The sequence below is a fragment of the Daldinia childiae genome (assembly GCF_008694065.1).
Source record: "Daldinia childiae strain JS-1345 chromosome Unknown Scaffold9, whole genome shotgun sequence".
Classification (NCBI taxonomy): Eukaryota; Fungi; Ascomycota; class Sordariomycetes; order Xylariales; family Hypoxylaceae; genus Daldinia; species Daldinia childiae.
The window spans coordinates 368,684-387,457 of NW_022984650.1; the positions used below are offsets into that span (position 1 = coordinate 368,684).

Below are 18,774 nucleotides of genomic sequence, written 5' to 3' on the forward strand. Positions count from 1 at the left end.
GTATAACTCATAGGTGATGTGCGTGATGTAGACAAATGAAAGTATATGTTGTTCATTAAGTAGAGAAGAGAGAGGTGAAGTGTTCTAGCTGCGTGAGCCTGTGTAACGCTGGTCAGTTCTAGTGTAATATTCGCCTAGGGCTCGTTTTGGTAGAATTTCACTGTTGGCCTTTAACATTAAGCCTAGTAACCCTAGTGGTAGGCAGGTAGATGAGGGCAAGATAGGGTAGGGCATAATAAGGGGAAAGTAAATGAAATGGATGGGCGACCGGTGGCCGTCTTAAAACGGGCATAGTGTGGGGGTGGATGAACGGAGCGTCCGGTGACAAAACGGAGTGCAGGTGGCGGCCGGGAGTCATATGGGCTGGAGCAGGAAAGGAGGGGTGGCGGTGATGCCTTACTTTTGAATTCGGTGGCTATGAAAAAAAAGACGACCAACGCCTGAGAAACTGGCTCAAGGGCTTAGAAAGGGTCACCATACAAGGAAACTCTGTACTCTATGCTCTGCTCTATTTATCATCTAGACGAGGAAGCTCAGTAAGATAGGTAAACATTGAAATAAACCCGTGTTTTACTTGCTTGAACTACTTGGTTTATCGGAATTTGACCTTGGCACCGAACTGTTTGCAAAATTACGATTTGTGCAAATGTAGAAGCATTAGATAATCCGTGATAAAAACTCATCCTGCACGTTGAGTGCACGGTGTCCCAGCGATTTGGCCCTTGCTAAAGATAAAGCAGTAACGTTAAAGTGCCAGGTAAAATTTAATAAAGTGCCAACCCATCCACTTTCCACGTGACATAAACCATACAAAGCCACAACGCCATAATGAAATAATGAAATAAAAAAAAATATTTATTAGATTTTAGTTATATATATAAATAACTTAACGAATAAATATAAAAAAAAATCATGAAAATATTTATTAATTAAAGCAAAAGATTACGTAATTTATTATCAAATTTAAATAAAATTAAAATGAAAATTTAATATGTTATTTAATATAAAATATAAAAATAAATATAAATTTACGAAATAAATTATAAAAATTTTATTTCTTTTTTTATTAAATTTATAAATTTTTAATTTAAATAAAAATAATTTTTATAAAATTTCAAATATTATATATATAAAGTTATTTAAAAATATATTAAAAAATAAAAGATTATTTTTAGCCGCATTGGGATCAATTTTAGTCGTAGTCACGTGCAACCTGAATTATAATTTTTGTTATTTTTTAATTTAAATAATGGTATATTTTGTAAAATATTTGGATGGAATTTCATAGAGTTATTAATAATAATATATGAAAAGTGGTAAAGAATTACCCTGTATTGGTCAAGTGAACGGGCCATTTTCATTATGGCGTTGTGGCTTTGGTGGCTTATGTCACGTGGAAAGTGGATGGGTTGGCACTTTATTAAATTTTACCTGGCACTTTAACGTTACTGAAGATAAAGTGCTGATTATCCTTGGCGCTGGTGGGGAAAAACGTGTCTAGAGAAGTCTTATACCACAGTATACATTCTACGCTATATCTACATAATACTTGGTCTGGCTCTCTCTAATGATCATAATCTTGAGTAGTAATTTATTGTCTTCATCCTCCTGCATATCATGGGCTACTTAAACATTCGATTGCGATATTTATTGTTGACTACTCCGATTTAAACAGGGGTAACATACCTCATAACCCTTCGCTCTTCTGCATGTTACTCGCACGGTTCGCAATGTCGCATTCGTCGTCGTCGGAGTTGACGGAGTAGCCATAATCAAACGCAACCTGTGGAACCATTATGTGCCTGAATCGCCACTGTCAGACGACCCGACGGGGCCTATCTATACACATTTGGGAAGATAGTTCCGCCTTCGGAGTCGAGCGTTGATGGTTTAAAGTTGTCATATAAAGGACACTAAGTTAGATGATTAAAGAAATATTGAGTAATTGAAGATATACATTTTAGTTATTTAGACACCAGATATCAATGAACATAGCGAGGTTAATTGTGTTTAATTGTATATGGTCGCCTTCCTATTCTAGTACCCAGCAGCCCTTTTTCAAATCTCAGAAAAATATTTACCAACTGCTTATAGTAGTTAGTTTATGTAATTTCTTGTTATATTAACTAAGCATTTGGAACCAAGATTATAGTCACGCCATTTATTACCATAGGAACAGTCCCAAGGATCGGTTTGTGGGTACCAAGAACCCGGATACCAGGTTGAATTTAATCCGGTGGAGTGGAAAACCCTTTCCCACTTACATCCAATCGTATACATGCCTGGTCTGGGTGATCCTATAGCCCCTGAATCTATAACCCAATCCTCGTTTCAGTCCCTGTCTCATTCTGACTTACATACTCATTATATATGACAGATCATTATAGGATCATTACATATAGGTCTTACCATGGTAAGATGTTCATGCCGGTAATTGTCATCGCTACCACGTTGCTTGGGATTTGCAAGGTTGCACCACGATTTACTTACGTATATTCTTACCCCTATTTCACTACCTCTACATAGCTAGAGTAACTAGTCACAGACACGCCGTTGGTATAACGCGTTACTCAATGGTAAGATGACGATGTGAATACGGTTCAAACAATTAAATAGTTAAGAGGTCTATATCGGTCTAATGAGCGTCAAGTAAGGAATGAACCATGATTTTTTGTTGCTATAATGCCCCTAAGGAAGCTCGCGTTCCAGTGATGGGAGCCATAACCAGCATAGGCATATAAATGAGCGGTCATATTCTCCGTATACAAGAGCCTCTGAAGCTCATCCAAGTTAGAAAGGTTTTGCGTAAATCAGTGCAACTATAACTATATTATTAATATGAATTGCGCGGACTTGTAATTAAATAATCGTACCGTATATAATTGGTGTGTGGCTATTGCTGAGCCTTTTATCAAACATTCGCTATGCTGTTACCTATTGAAGTTTTTATCTACGTCTCTTTAAAAGATAATCCATCCCAACTTTTAGTTCCGAGTGACAGTCCATTTCGTCTCAACGGCAATTGCGTTCTTTGCTGGTAATTGGGGAGACGTCGTCAGATTTTTCTCCGACCCAGACTCATCGGCGTACGTAGCTGCCGTAGCATCGAATTTACCCCCCTCTTGGTTGTAGTCGTCCATCTCCCAAGTTGTCATGTTCATAGTGTCCGTCAAGGTATTTGCGTTCTTGCTTCTCTGGTTGGAATTTTTCATACCCTTAGATCCAATAGTCTGCTGATCCGAATATTCATGCAACTTTGAGGCGCCGCGGGTGCTTTCCTTGTATCTAACCCAAAACGGTCGCAACATCGGGATGCTGACGCAGAGAATAGCTAGGTTGGGCTCCAGGATGAAGAGGAAAATTGTGGTAGGCATTGTGCCTGTGATATTACTGTTCAGATCCACGGTGGAAATGTATATCACTCGGAAGACGGCACAGATAACACAGCTTGAATTCCTGTCAGCAAAAAAAAACCTCGTAGATTAGGGGAAGAGGAAGATTTACGCAATACCCAACGCGAAGCACGATGTGATCCCAATCTTGTCAGTTGTTCGCGTTTGTAAAGACCAGATAATCTTCATTGGGAGCGCCATGATGATAATGTCTCCAATTGCGTTTGTCACAATCAAAGATTGAATCATGGGGATATATGCACCACATTGGCCAATACCAGTCCACTGTCCCGAGATCGGAGTGCAGAGGAAAATGCAGGAGGCGAGGTATGATACAAGCCAGGCCGCCACGAATCCCAAACAGACCTGACCAGCGCGTTGCATGAAAGGGGTGGCGAAAACGCGTAGGAAGAAGAACAGCATGCTCGCTTTTACTGATGCTAATAAGGTGACATATATAACTTGCATGCAAAATGTCAACTGGTAGAGTGTAAGCAAAACGTCGTATGAAGCCAGTTGGGTATTGATAAAGCTCGTACCTGGAGGATAAATGGAATATTGGCCGCAACTAATGAACGGTCCAGAAGTTAGTATTAACTCGGGTTTCGAAGGCTTCACACTTTACGGCCGATGTATCGAGAACAAAAGGAGGCCAAGTAATGGGAGTGAACTCCGTGATTTTACGTATGACTTACGTTCTGGATGTTCGGGTAAATTATAACCATTTCCTATAGGTGCAACTGGATCAAAATGTTAGCCATCTTCTTTTCTCATATCATTAACAATTAAAGTATAAAAAAAAACTTACAAAGTCCTTGGCATGCCAACATGCCGACACCCAAAGGCTATAAAACTAGTCAGAATATTGGCTGTTCCTAGCGCATAGGAAGAGGAACGAACCGTCGCGAAGATAACCATATAATCATCCCAACCTAGCCCCGGACCTCTAAGTCGTCCTATAACTCTTAAAGTGACAGTTGCCAAAACTAAAAGGACTAAAATACAATTGACGACGAGTTCGGCTTTCACGAAGCCTAGTATAGGCATGAACACCTGGGGGACCGCATTGACCGACATGTTGATTGATGAAAACCCAAAAACGAAGAATATAGTAAACTTCTAACCTGGAGCGATGGTAAGCAATTGTTCTTTATAATAAAGACAACATTCTAGGATTAGGAGTATCCCGTATCCAGGGTGTGGCGGTACGACATCCGATTACCACCCTGAATGACCCATCGAAATCGAGTGTTAATAAACCTGGAGAGCCCCAAGGTTACATAGGCCTTTCTCATCTCTATTGGCGCCCCGTAATTCTCTCAAATGCCTGCCTCTTTCCCTTGTCTACTCAAGTGGCGGTCGTTGAATTGAAAACTCTTACGCTGGTTTAACATAGCAGGATCTCTTATGCAATAGATTTCCCTGTTTCTAGTTCCGGTTCATGGGGTAGTCGCAATACTGTAATACTAAACGATGGATCTGTAATATAGACTAGGTTCTAGCCCTGATATAAGATTTATATATCAACGAATGACGAATCTGAAATATATCTAACAAGCAGATATAGTTTAAATTTAAGATTTTGAAATAGAACCGGAGTAGAAAAGATGGAAGCATGCTACTTAGGTATATATGTTACAAATATAGGGCATTTTAAGTAGTTATGCTAATACATAACTGCCGGGTGACAAGACCTAGTGTTGCTCCCGAGACTCTAGCATTATCCTCATCAATATATCCTTGCCATTGATACCCGATACACAATTTTACCTACGTAGTGCATAGGAAAACAAAAAAAAGACGGGCAGCCTACCTTAAGGCGTACGTTCCTGGGCGCAAGGCTACTAGGAGCCCCTTTTATATTATGAAAATCTCCGATTGGTAAAACCAAAGAGGGGCATTCATATAGGAACTATCTGCTTTGATTAAATTGAATAAAAGTCTACTTGGCATTTTTTGTGTGCAGGCTCATGCAAGTAAGAATATGCTCATCTAGAGATGAATTGTGTGCGATACGAGTTGTGATGCTTGTTAGGTAAACAAGAAAGAGTTAGGCTAGTCTCTCCACTGTTACATAAAAGTAGACAGCGGTCAATACATACCTCATATGAAACTATTCTCGGTGAAGCTGGCCGCGACGTCTTTTTTATCCACCAAACCATATACGTAGTAGTCTTAGTCTACATATCAAACTGTAAGAAACATTCTAATACAAATTAGGGATTTTTGTAACATGGAGAAACCGGAGAAAGTATTCCTTAAGATGATTTTTATCGTAAGTAGCAAATGCGCCGGTCTCCTTTTGTATTAGTTCAAATTTCAAAAAGAGGCTCTATTTTAGCTTGTACGGGCCACGGGTAGCCCGCGGTTGATCGATGTCACTTAACAGACTAGACGAACTAAACAGACTAGACAGACTAGAAAAGTGCTGGGGCGGCCAAGTTTCCGTTAGTAAAGCCGAACTGAGGAGGCAACTAATTGAAAGTTCCCGCTGACGCTTAAACGTTTACTAGCTCTAGAGCTAGCTTGGATAACTCAAACTAAGCGTATGCGCTATAGAGTTAGTGTGACAAGTGTGGATACGTAACTTGCCCTATTCCTTGTTACGGCAGTAAAAGCGGTAATCATGGTACCCAACGTGATTTTGGCTTCTCCAAAGACAACAAATCCCATGATTATCAGATGTTAATTATTTCTAATGCTTTAACGAAAGAAAAAAAAAAGATTTAACTACCATAAGACAAGCATCCCATGTTTTCATTCATCATAACCATTGATAACAATAATGATATAATAATAATATTCTAAGGTTACCCCAGGATTCCCTACGAAATATATATCTGTCCGGGATATCTGATGCAATAGCTACGGGAAGCCAAGCAGACTAACTAAGGTAGCCAAATAAGGACAAATTAACAGTTTCTGTGGCTACCCTCAACTTCTACCTGCAATCTAAAACTTCTCTAGTATGGATTCCTCTTATGTCTTAGACATCTTATTGGATACTATAACACCTTTGCGACTAAATCTTATACTATGAACGAACTCCTTACTGATTATACGTAAGAATAACAGAGTTGATACCGCAGGTAGGCCCTTCGTACCATACCGAGCAAAGGTATGGCTTCTCGTGGAATAGCATAGGCTAATATATGTTTAGTTGTGAATAATATAGTAGTATCTATCATCTTTTAAAAGGGGCATCTCGACGTAAGTGGGTAAAGCGCCTAGCCATTAATCGGTCATCTCCGTTCAACTTCTCCAGATTTGCTCTTATTCCGCACCTTATCTATCTTTTAGAGCCAGTTGCGCCTTAGTAAGTTGCTAGTATACCATTATTTGTGCCAACGTTTCGAATTTTGAGGATGGCGAGTTGACTAAGTCACATAGATCATGGAGATGACCGGGAATACGGAACTATTTAAGGCGGTGTACATCGGAGACTGGTACTAAATTCGGAGTCGATGAGGCAAATGTCATCTGTATAAGTATCAAGGCGATGAAAGTTCAAGAAAATAGACAAATTCCATAATAACTATCAAAATATCATCAACAATGGCATCATCATCAACAGCTACTTACACCACGAAGCAATGGGTCCTCGCTTCGAAGCCCACGGGTGCTCCGGTGGTCTCCGGCCCCGATGCAACATTCAAATTGCAAACGACGACACTACCGCAGCTTAAGGAAGGCCAACTCCTATGCAAGGTGCGATATTTCTCTAATGACACCGGCCTCCGCAATTTTATCCAGAGCACAGTTGCGCCCGAGCGCTTCTACGTGCCCACGGTCCCTGTGGGGTCGCCCATGCGATCCGGCATTATTGCCGAGGTAATCGAATCCACGGCACCGAATTACAAAGTCGGAGATCTAGTTATGGATTTTCACCTCGGCACTTGGAGTGAGCTCGTTGTGTTGGACGCCGTTAATTCGCAACCCCTGACTCCTTTGCCTAACAACCTACCTATTACCCATTACCTTGGTGCATTCGGCGCATCCGGACTTGCAGCATATACCGGCTTGGCTTACGCCGGAGGTGTAAAGGCCGGAGACACGGTTGTAGTGTCAGCGGCTGCCGGTGCCACAGGATGCATGGCCGTGCAGATTGCGAAAGTGCTTTTGGGTGCCAAGACTGTGATTGGTATTGCCGGTTCGGATGAGAAGTGCGCATGGGTACGCGAGCAGCTCGGTGCCGACGCATGCATCAACTACAAGAGCCCGACTTTCGTAGAGGAACTAAAGGCGGTGACACCAAATGAGGTTGACGTATACTTGGACAATGTGGGGGGCCACGTGTTGGATGCCATGTTGACGCGCATGAAGAAGAACGGTAACATCGCCGTCTGCGGCGCAGTCAGTGGGTACAACTCAGACGAGCCTATGGCGCTGAAGAACTGGTTCGAGGTCGTCTCCATGAGAATCAACATCCGCGGCTTTATCATGTTGGACTACCTAGACAAGGCTCCTGCTATCCTTAAGGATCTCATCGGCGCTGCGGCGGACGGTAGAATCAAGCTGCAGAACGGCGAGACCATAGTAGAGGCTAAGATCGAGGAGCAGCCCGAGATATGGATGAGGCTGTTCACAGGTGGAAACCAAGGCAAGCTGCTCACCAAGCTTATCATTTAGAATTAGAGGCTACCGATCAATTTCTCGTATACACGAAAACATATAATGTTACCGTAGAATAGTTCTGTCTGGTTCATCTGATCGTCGTCCGTGCATATTTCAATGTACATACTACATCCCTTGGCTAGTCTCTTGATCTCCACACCCCTTCGTCCGGCCAAACTTCATCTGTACATAGTTCGTGGGTCCGTTCCTCATTTTCGTGGAGTTATGTCTGACTTGAAACCTGATTGTACGTCTTAATGCCAGCCCGATATATATCAGGCATAAATACAAGTCCATGGTCCATGTGCTGGGACGCGACGCACGTTTGGATCTACTCTTCAAACCCTAGCTCGCCTACCGCCACAAGTGTCTCTCCCTCGGTGCCGCCGGCCAAGCCAGTAGCCACGAATCCTTCAACACAGATTAGTACTAGTTAGCTCATCAGCAATTTCCGTCCGCCGTTAATTATTAGGTTAACCTACGCAATAGACGATAGACGACAGGCGACAGACGACAAGCGACACGCTACGTGAACAAGCATGCCCTTTTTGGAACTACATCTACGGATATTGACGACGCCTTAAGCCAGTTTTGGTCTTCTCGAATAGACGCTTACGAGTTCCGTTGAAAATTTAACGCACGACTTTTATAATCGTTGTTGAAATTAGTGGTGCCTAAAACTTTATTGGGATATCTTGAAGCCTTGCGAACGACGTGATATTATCCTGGACTAAATCTCCCGAGCTGCAAGCCTGTTAGCGATGCTGAGTTTTGCTTGATATGAGTACCTAATACTCTTAGAAATATCGCTGTAGTTTCACCCTAGGATAATGGTTCCGGTCCATACCTAGGTAGGTACTGAGGCGAAAAAGGTGTCCTTAAAAGCTGTCTTGTATCCTGATATCGATAGTCTCATAGTGTACTCTCGAATTTATAACAATACCTGTGATTGAATACAAGGTTTTTCTCTCGTTTGTGTGGCGGGTAAAACAGCGTTGAGGTAAGGTTCATCAGGTTTTAATCTTCTAATCAATCTTATACGAAGTTTTCCTACCATGTTCTCCCATTTAAGCAGTTCGATCAAAGTATACCTAAGGTATAAATCAAAGTTGCCATTGTGGTTCCTAATAAATGAAATTTGGCCCCGCGGGATATGAATATTGGTATGTTTAAAGTATATTCAATGTTAATCGCTAAGCGCTGAGGCTCAGCTCTCTACATGGCTCGTTTTTACCTTATCTTTCCGCTCTCTTTTCATAATAATCCTCACTAATAAAAAGCATTGCTTGTAGTGCTGCAGATCCAATGCTTAATTTAACTGTATTCAGTCTAGATGCGCTTGGTGTTAAAATTCTGGCTAATATGATGCTAGCAGGTACCTAGGTAATTAAGTTGAGAGTATGATTAGACATTTATTACTTATTCCCTCTGGTACATGAAATCTACGTAGACATGCTTTGCTAGGCTACTTCAACCTAGATAGGTAGTACAATATAACTTAGTAGAGGTTGCCACTATTTTATAGAGCGTTAATTCGATTGTTAGTCTTTATACAAGCAGCATAGCACTCAACATGCCTGTTTATATTTTAGTTATTAATATCTTGAATAATCTAGTATTGGGACAATGGTGAAATGAAAAATAAAACCAGCGCTTTAGACTACATAGGTAGATTGCCTAAGACTTTCACTATTTACCTTGGTGGTGTTGAATAAAGACATTAGGATTCGTGTTTAAACTATATTCATCTTAACTGGTGTTAATATCCGACCCTATTTTAACTAAAATCGCGCATAAAGTTGAACAATGTAATGTTAACTGAAAGGCACGATTCAGAGAATTAGATAGACCAGGTTTCCTAAAAGCGACGTATAATACTTTATAAAAAATATGTCGCTTGAACGCTCGAGACTTAGAGAACATGGACAAGAGCTGACGCCAGCAACAGTCTAAGTTTCCGCGGTTAACTACTCAAAGTGTGCATATAAGTTATAACCACTCCTCATCATGATGATATCTATCTGAAGTGGCTCAATCCTATATCCGAATTACAAAACGTAATGTATAAGACCCGTAGGATCTACTAGCATAAACGATGTACACATCAGCTGATATCCATCAGGATCTTCAAGACAACATCTCTGTGTAACACTCGTCAAGCAATAAACCCATGAGCTCTTCGGCGTTAGGAATGTAGCGGGGTATCAGCACTTGCGTCGGCAGCAAAACACGACGTTACAGAATATGCAGAACTACGAACAATTCAACAATGAACTAATGGACCGGAGAAAAAGGAGATATGTAGGCATTCCTTCGTCGCCAAATATCCTCTTAAATGATACCCCTTAAAAACCTCGGCTTGCTTTAACTCCTATTCTGTTAACTCCGAATATCGATCCTAACTCCGCTATCCCTACATACGACCAACTGGTTCGGAGCTGGGATAGGGCGAATGAATTTCCAAGTAACGCGATAGCGAATATGTCAGATGGCGGATGGCGGATCGTTCTGTCTCGGATACAACTTGTAGCCCGTCTTGAGTGCATTCAACTCCGGTCCGAAAGAAAAAAAAGTCCTTTGAGGAGGTTAAATGTTAAAACGTGTAGTTTAGTCAACTGCTTGCTTACACCTCGGAGGATTATGTATTCTCTAACTAAACGACAAGCTATCGCTTACACGGAGATAATTAGATTCCCCTTTCCTATATAATTCCTTCTCCCCTCACCGTCCATATTATGACTTTTCGTATGATCATACCGAATAAAACAAATAAGTCATGGTTTGATGAATAGCGCCGTCTAGCAGCAAGCGTAAAGCTCCCCCTTACTTCAGTTTCAACCTTTCCTTCAACCCCATCTCCACCCACCACCCACTACTCACTGCCCACTACCTACCGCTAAGTAGCCTCCCTCCGCCATGCCTCCGATAGCAGGCCAAAGCCTCCTAGTCATCGGCGGCACATCCGGGATCGGGGCCGCGGTAGCCAAGCTCGCCGCCTCCTCTGGCGTGTGCGTGTCCGTCGCCTCGTCGAACCCGAGCCGGGTCAAAAGCGCCGTCAAAGCGATCCAGGACGCCGTCCCCGGCGCCCGCATCAACGGCTACGTGTGCGACGTGAACCACGACGACGCCGAGTCCAGCATCGAGCAGCTGCTCTCCGACGTCACCAACGCCGACGGACGACCCCTCGACCACATTGTGTACACGGCCGTCGTGCTGGACGTGCGTCCCGTCGCCGACGTCAACATGAAGTACCTGCGCGACAGCATGCAGTTCGGATACGTAGTACCGCTGCTAATCGCAAAGCTAGCGCCGCGCTACGTGACCCAGAGCTATACGTCGTCGCTAACCTTCACGAGCGGCCGCGTTGCCGAGCGACCTGTTAAGGGTATGGCGGTCGCCTCGGGCTGGGGTGCGTCGCTCTTCGGCACCACGCGCGGTCTCGCGCTGGACCTTGCTCCCGTACGTGTTAATCTCGTGAGTCCCGGTGCCACTGACACGAAGAGCGGCGAGGAATGGACTCGGTGGGTGGAGATGATGGCTAAGACTTCCTTGCTCGGAAAAATCGGGACTCCTGAGGAGGTCGCAGAGGCGTATATTTATCTGATGAGGGATACTAACAGCACGGGAAGTTGTGTAAGTACAAACGGGGGTATCTTAGTTCAGTAGAACAAGAATTGGCGTCGAATGCTTGAAAGGCCGGAGTGGTATGCATGCTCTGAGATATACCAATTAGAAGTGGGAATTATGAGTAGATCGAAGTGGCGGCAACGGAGTTTGATGTCGTGAGTGGAAGTATTGATATGCTATTGGCACTTTTTATTATCAAGTCTTATTATCCCCCTTTATTTGGGGGTTTAATGGGGAATTAACTTAGGTAGTCACGCCTTACTACTGTTGTCTAGCAGAGACATTGAGAAAATATAAGATATTTGTACAAAAGAGATGATGCGTACCATTCATACGTACGTCTAATCACTAATAAAGCTATAACAATGCCAATGCCCTTATTTCCCGGCCCCGACCTGGTTGACCCCTTTTCAAGTTACAGTTATGAGATACATATCAGATAATGATCCATGAATTGTTCAATCCACAACAGAGCGATGTTTGATCTAATAGAAGCCATTTTGCTGACTGTGTACCAGTATGTGCGCAGCGCACATTAAAACTTCGGGTGGCAACTGCGCACTACCGGTACGATCCGCGTCTCTATTATTGCTGACCGCCACCCCCCCGCGGCCTCTTTGCACCATTGCCGATTTCCGAGTCGCCGCGAGGACGTTTGTTCCCCGGTTGAAAATTATCGACTGAAGGATTTAGGCTAGGCCGACCCTGTCCGCGTCCCCCACGGTTTCCTGCTCCACCACGGCCGCCGCCTCGCGCCTGGTTAGGTCCGCTTGGCTTGCGGGTGCCCGCTGTTGGCATCGGAAGACCGGTGGCTTTCGTCGGAATTTGCGATATTGCTGAGGGTTGAGCAGGTGGTTGTGTAGTTATCGATCCTGGTTGGGACGCGGGGTTCTGTGAAATTTGAGCAAAAGGAGTTTGAGGCCTGGAAGCCGACTGGGAGAAGGGATTATTGGCCGCGGGAATATTTGGAACCACACCCGGCTTAGGGATACCGCTATTCGGGATTGGTTTTGTTTCTTGAGGGTTTGTTACTGTGCTTGTAGGCTGGGTACTAGGAACTAGGGGATTGTTAGTAAAGGAACTGACTCCTCGGACGACTGGGGAAATGAAAAAACCTACTCGTTGCGGCGTTCGCCGTTGCCGGAACGGCTTGCGATTCCGTAGTAGTTGGCTGCTTAGGAGCCGGTGGAGGAGGTTTTGCATCTTTCGCAATTTCCCAAACTTCACCAACAGGTCGCTGTGGTGTATCCTTTGCAGCTGTTTCCACCACGACTAACTTGGCGGCAGCAGCCTGAGCCCTCTTCTCAGTCATATTGAGTTTTAGGTTGCTCTTCGATGTAGCCAAGGCAGTAGCTTGCTCTCGTGCTTGAGCAACCTTTTGCTCCCACTCTGTTTTCAATGTTTCTTGTTCCTCGCGCACTTTCTTGGTTTCGATCGCGAGTTTATTTTTAATGTTATTCTGAATAATACTCTTGATCGTCGCATTAGTGGATACAAGATCCCGGATCTCCTTATCATTTAGCGCGCTCAAGTTCGTTACCGAAGTTGAAGGCGTTCCTGCTGGAGTACCAGAAGAATTCTGCCGAGCTGGTGTGGCGGGCGGTTTCGTGTCGCTGGGCGCATTGCCATGTTCTGCTTCCCAGATCTTCCGCTCTTGTTCCATGCGAAGCTTGAAGTCTGCCTCTAGTTTTTCAATGTCCTGCTTCATCTGGGCTCTTTCCTCTTCCATCTGTGCCTTATAGTCTGACAGGCGCTTGTTCAGAGACTCTTTCATCTTATCGCTTCTCGTCTTCACTATCTGTTCATGCTTTTCGTCCAATTCCTTGAATTTGGCTTCCCATTCAGCAGCCCTAGCTGCAGCCTCAGAAATCCTCTCTTCCAGAGCTTTGCGCTCGTCGTCGGATAGCGGTGTTGTCGATGGCCTTTCTTCTGAAACTGCCGTTCCATTTTCCATCGGTGTGTCACCGTTGGCTGCTTGAGCTTGGGAGTTGGCAATGGCCTGATCTCGTTCCGCGATTGCTGAGTTTAGTTGATTGCGAGCGTTCTGTAATTCTTCCTCGATGGCAGATTTTTGTGATGAGACGTTGTCTAACTCTGCACGTACTTCTGCTAATTGACTCTGCAAGGAAGACAGTACCTGAGTATCAGACGAATCTGCCGGGGCAGAGGCGGTGGAATTCTTTCGTGCTTCGTCTTGAAGGGTCTCAACTTGTCGTTTGAAATTATTGATCTGCTCCTCTAAGCTGAGTCTCGCACTCTTGGATTGTTCCAACTCCCCCTGGGTTGTCGAAAGTTGACCTGAGACTTCGCTTAGTCTTGTCTGGAGCCTGTCCCTTTCAGCGACAACTTCATTCTTAGCGTTGGTAAGAGTTCTAGATCGCTCCTTGGCAGAATTGATTAGTTTTTCTCGTGTCACAGACCAGTAAGCTTCTTTTTCTTCAATGATCTTTTCCAACTCTTGTATTCTCTCCTTCAAAGGTGTCTCAGCTTCCTGCAGAGCGTTTCTCTCTGACTCAAGCTTGGTAACCGTTTGCTTGAGTTCTTCAACTTCCGCTGGGTCCGTCCTGCCATGTTTCGAGAGAATATCCTCTGTTCGTTTTTGCCAGCGATCTCGGTCTTCGTGGAGCTGTTTCATTTCGGCTTCTCTAAAGGCCTGCTGACTCTGAAGCTCCTCAATCTGTGCCTCGAGGGGCTGGATTGTAGATTCCAATTCTGAGATCCTGGCAGTCTTCTCGGCTAACTGGGCCTGCGCTTGACGTGCTTCTGTCCGCAAAGCGGCGCTACTTTCCCGGAATAGGTTGAGCTCCTCTAGCTTGCCCATAAGATCCTTATGGGCTATAGAGCTTCGATCGCTGTCACCCTGTGAACGGCGTTCCTGTTCAAGCTTTAGTCTAGTCTCGTCGAGTTGCGACTGCGTATATTCGAGTTGTTGTTGTAGTCTCTTGGCCTCTTGCACTTTAAGATCATATTGGACTTCCAGGATATCTTTCTCGCGACGAAGGTAATTGCTCAATTCTCGGAATTTGTCAGTATCGGAACCGCTAGGTTGCGCGGCAATGGCTTCAAGTGACTCATCAGTAGAGCTTCGACTTTGCTGTAGGGCTGAGACCTGTTTTATTACGTCCTCTAGTTGCTGATGAAGTAGCTTATTTTGTGCATTGGCATCATCTCTACGAGTGCGAAGTTCTGTGATTTCTCGCTCGAACCGTTGCCGTCGTTCATCCCAGGAACTCTGGCTCTGCACCAGAGTGGCTTTCGCTGATTCGGCTTCTGCTTTCCAGGTTGCTGCGGAAGTCTTCAGTTGGTTGTATTCGCCACGAAGATTGGATAGTGATTTTGCAGTTTCTCCATGTTTCATAACCTCGCTTTCGTATGCTTGCTGTGCGTGGGCTGCGATCTCAGCCTGTGCACGAAGGTCTTGCTGATGGAATTGCGAAGAGGCCGTGTATCTTTCTTCCTCATCCTTCAGACGCTTAATTTCTTCATCAAGTATAGCTTTCTCGTCCTCGAACCGCTTAGCGATCTCGGCCTGGGAATCACGCAGACTCGACAATTCGCTGTTAGATCTTGCCAATTCTGTCGATAAGTCCTCCACTCGTTGTTCAAGTTCCTTGATTGTGGCATCCTTAGCTGAAATTGCCGCATCCATCTCTTGCTGATACTGCTCCTGTGTAGAGTTGATCCTCTCAAGCTCCTCTTCCGACGCTTGGCTCAATTCTTTGTACCTTTCAACCTGCACTTGAGCGTTCTCCAGATGTGACCTCGTCATCTCTAGGTCGCGCTTAAGATCCGTTACTTCATGAATTAGATCTTGTATGCGTTCATCAGAATCAGCTTGTGCGATGCCTTGTTCAGATATAGGGACGATGGATCCCGGCCTTGGCGTAGGTCTTGGTTGGAGTCTCTCTGCGCGCTCCTCTGCACTTCGTAATTGGATGGTCAGCTCGTCAACTCTGCTCTGGAGGTGATCTCGACTGGTCTTAGTGGCCACAAGTTCTTCGCGGATCTGGCTTAAGTTTGTAGTGAGCTCATCGATCCGTTTCTGGAATTGTTGAGCATCGTATTCTTTGCGAAGCTGGGCCTTCTTTCCTTCCTCAACTTCGTCAGTTAACTTTCGTCTGGTGGCATTAAGATCGGCTTCTAAAGAATCAATTTGGGATTGGAGACGTCGTTTCATTTCGGATTCGCTCAGCTCGCGTTCGTTCTGGAGAGTCTGCTGCGTAGCGACTAAGCCATTTAGACGCGACTTCTCTTGCATCAGACTCTCGTTGTCTTGGCTTAGTCTATCGTGGATATCCTTTAACAATTTCTTCTCCGCTTTAAGGTTTGCATTTTCACTACGCATGCTCTCAAGTAATCCTCGGGCCTCGACCAAATCCTCGGCCACTTGCTGGGTGCGTATATCTTGTTTCGCGGCGGACTCGGACATTGTTTGATTTCTCTTCTGGAGTTCCTTGTTCTCGCTTTGTAGGGCGGCAAAGTTCGACTGTAGGATTTCATGCCGCTCCGATGCTAGAGAGAGTTGGCTCTGTAACTTGGAAACCTCGGCTTGGAGTGAATTTCTCATTGCAGATAGCTTCTCTAGTTGCTCTTTCATGGTTTTGCGGTCAACCGTTTGCTCATTCCGATAGAGATCGAAATTTTGCTGCAGATCCCGGAGCAGAGTGGTGTAATCAGAACCATCGTCGTTTGCGGTAGAATTCTGCTCGATGCTAGCAAGAACGCCATCCTGTGTAGAGCGGCCTAAGGCTGAAGCCATTTCATCGGCAGATGCTCTTGACTCTACTATACGGCGGAACATGTCTCTCTCCTTCGTGATACTTTCGGTTTTCACTTGAAAGCCCCTTAGGGTGTCTTTAAATATCTCCAGTTCCTGCTCGAGCCGAACACGCTCCTTGTGATCCTCCATTGCCTGACTCTTGGCGGCAATGGCTTCCTCATTCTCCATTCTCTCCGCAAGCTCATGCGTGACCTGGAGAAGTTGTTCATTCCGCTCTTGGAGTTCTTTAATGTTCTTAAAGACAACAAGACGTTCGAGAATCGAGGTATGAGCATTCAGCTCCTCATCCCCTACCTGGTCATGTAGTTGACCCCTCTCTAGCCTCTGGAGTATTAACCTTTCGTCCGAAGTGAGCTGGTCTAGGCCCTTCTCGAGACAATGCACGTTGAAGGTCAACATTTGGATCTGGGCGCTGAGGCTCTTCACTTCGTATTGTAAGAGGGTATTCCGCTTCTCAGCATCGGCAGCGGCCGCCTCGGCCTTGCGTGAAGCCTTCTTTGCCAAGTCTCTCTCTTTAAAGCTCTCGTCGGAAAGTTGCGACATTGTCTTCATCTCTTGCTGTAGACGTTCATTATCAGCTTGGAGTTCTTCCAGCTCCGGTCGCTTAGCTTCAAGCTGGTCAATAACATCGTCCAATTCCTTTGCTAAATTGCTGCTGCGAAGTTTTTCGGCGTTAAGCTGTCCTTTGACTTTGTAGAAATCTTCCATTAGTTGTGTCGTCGAGAATGATTTTCGCGTCGAACCTGGCGTCGCAAACGGTGAGCCGGAACGGAACAGTGACCCATTCAAGGGTCGTGGAGTCTGAGGTGCGGAACCAGGTTGTGCTGGGCTACCTGCCGCGACCATGGCCTCCAAGCGACCAACTTCCTCTCGGAGGGATTCGACCGCTTGGGAAAGCTCATCCTTATCCGAATTGGCCCTAGCAAGTTCTTCGCTGACCCGGCGGATCTTATCTTCACATTCACGTTTCACCTGCTCTTCCCTCGCCTCGACTTCTTGGACGCGTTTCTTGTGCGTTAAGGTCTGCTGTTCCTTTAAGTCGACCAACCGCCGTAGGCTATCACATTCCTGTCGAAAATCTTCTTCTCTGCGACCCGCAGCTTCTTGTAGTTGCTGAATCCTGGTAAGAGCATCGTCGGCCTTCTTCTGCGCTTCGTCAAGGCGCTGGCGAAGCTGCTGCTCAGTACGCTTGAGAGACTCCACGTTAGAGACCGCATCGTCATTGAGGCGTTGCAATTCAGCGATACGAGCTCCCTTCTCTTTCCTATACTTGAGCGCTTCGGCAGATTTAGTTTTTAACTCTCTCTCGAAGAAGTCACTGCTGTTCTGAGCCATCTGCAGCTGCTGCTGTAGCGACTGCTCCCGGATTTTGGAACTGCTCGCCGCGTTATTCGCATTCTGCACGGATTGCTGCAACGTTGTAATTTCCTGGTTTAATTTCAGATTCTTCTGGTGTTGAGCCTGTAGTTCTTGTGAGAGCGTTTCGTTTGCGGAGTTCTTAGTGTCGATTATCGCAAGCGACTCTCGGTTCGAAGTCTCGAGCGAAGTAATGCGCGCACGGAGTTTATCGATTTCGGATTGGGAAGTCGAACTGGATGACTTAATGGACTGTAGCTCGTTTTCTAACGCTTGACGGGCAGTTTCTGTTTGCTAACATGAATATTTATGATCATGGAATAGCGGTAGAGCGGAGTTTACGAACCTTCATTCTTGAGTTTTTGGCGAAGCTCTTCGACATCCTTGAGCGCCTTTTTGGCAGTCTCATTGCTTGCATCGCGTTGGGCCTCGGCGCTGCGTACGGAGGTCTCAAGCTCAACTTCTAGCTGAAGCTTCTGGGTAAACAACGCGTCATAATCATGGCCCTTAGCTGCGACAGCAGATAATACGGCTCTGATGAGGTCGGCGGTGGGATCTGTAACAACAGTTGTGAGGTTTCCCTCGGGCATACCCAAGTGGGAAGCCAGGTAGCCGAGGTCTACCTCCGCAGCTGCCATTTTGTCAAGTTTGTTTTTGGGATATGGCCATCAGGAGACGATACAGTTGTTCGGTGAGTTGATATTTCCGTCGGTATTCTTAGCAAAATCTTCTCAACGTTGTGGTTAGACAGTCGTGGATATCGTGAGTAGTGACGGCGATACAGACGGTAAAAGAAAAATTAAATGCGATGATACGGATTAAATAAAAGAGAAATTTGGTCAAGGAATGAAATCAGGGTAGAATAGACCGAGAAAAGACCATCAATCCATCAATCAGTCAATCAGTCAAGTCATCCAACGCTGTAGGGAAGAAGAAGAATTGACTGTGATGAAAGAGGCAAGGTGTGAAAGTGCAGAAAATAGAAAGTTCTGCTTTTCTTTTTTA

At 45.0% G+C, this 18,774-nt stretch overlaps 4 protein-coding genes across 4 annotated transcripts; 2 read left to right on the forward strand and 2 right to left on the reverse strand.

Annotated features, from left to right (window-relative positions):
• Window positions 1-2,984: 2,984 nt before the first annotated feature.
• On the reverse strand, window positions 2,985-4,469 carry GL218_07341 (uncharacterized protein; the record flags this gene model as incomplete). The annotated part of the gene is made up of 6 exons (XM_033584091.1): window positions 2,985-3,447; window positions 3,505-3,872; window positions 3,932-3,960; window positions 4,088-4,132; window positions 4,201-4,237; window positions 4,293-4,469. The coding sequence occupies 6 exons, from the start codon at window positions 4,467-4,469 to the stop codon at window positions 2,985-2,987; spliced, it is 1,119 nt and encodes a 372-aa protein (XP_033432314.1).
• Window positions 4,470-6,947: 2,478 nt separating this feature from the next.
• On the forward strand, window positions 6,948-8,021 carry GL218_07342 (putative NADP-dependent oxidoreductase YfmJ; the record flags this gene model as incomplete). The annotated part of the gene is made up of 1 exon (XM_033584092.1): window positions 6,948-8,021. The coding sequence occupies one exon, from the start codon at window positions 6,948-6,950 to the stop codon at window positions 8,019-8,021; it is 1,074 nt and encodes a 357-aa protein (XP_033432470.1).
• Window positions 8,022-10,922: 2,901 nt separating this feature from the next.
• GL218_07343 (Carbonyl reductase family member 4) lies at window positions 10,923-11,672 on the forward strand (the record flags this gene model as incomplete). The annotated part of the gene is made up of 1 exon (XM_033584093.1): window positions 10,923-11,672. The coding sequence occupies one exon, from the start codon at window positions 10,923-10,925 to the stop codon at window positions 11,670-11,672; it is 750 nt and encodes a 249-aa protein (XP_033432313.1).
• Window positions 11,673-12,218: 546 nt separating this feature from the next.
• Window positions 12,219-18,407, reverse strand: GL218_07344 (Nucleoprotein TPR; the record flags this gene model as incomplete). The annotated part of the gene is made up of 3 exons (XM_033584094.1): window positions 12,219-12,691; window positions 12,753-18,056; window positions 18,116-18,407. 3 exons carry the CDS (start codon window positions 18,405-18,407, stop codon window positions 12,219-12,221), a joined length of 6,069 nt encoding a protein of 2,022 aa, XP_033432468.1.
• Between the last annotated feature and the right edge of the window lie 367 nt (window positions 18,408-18,774).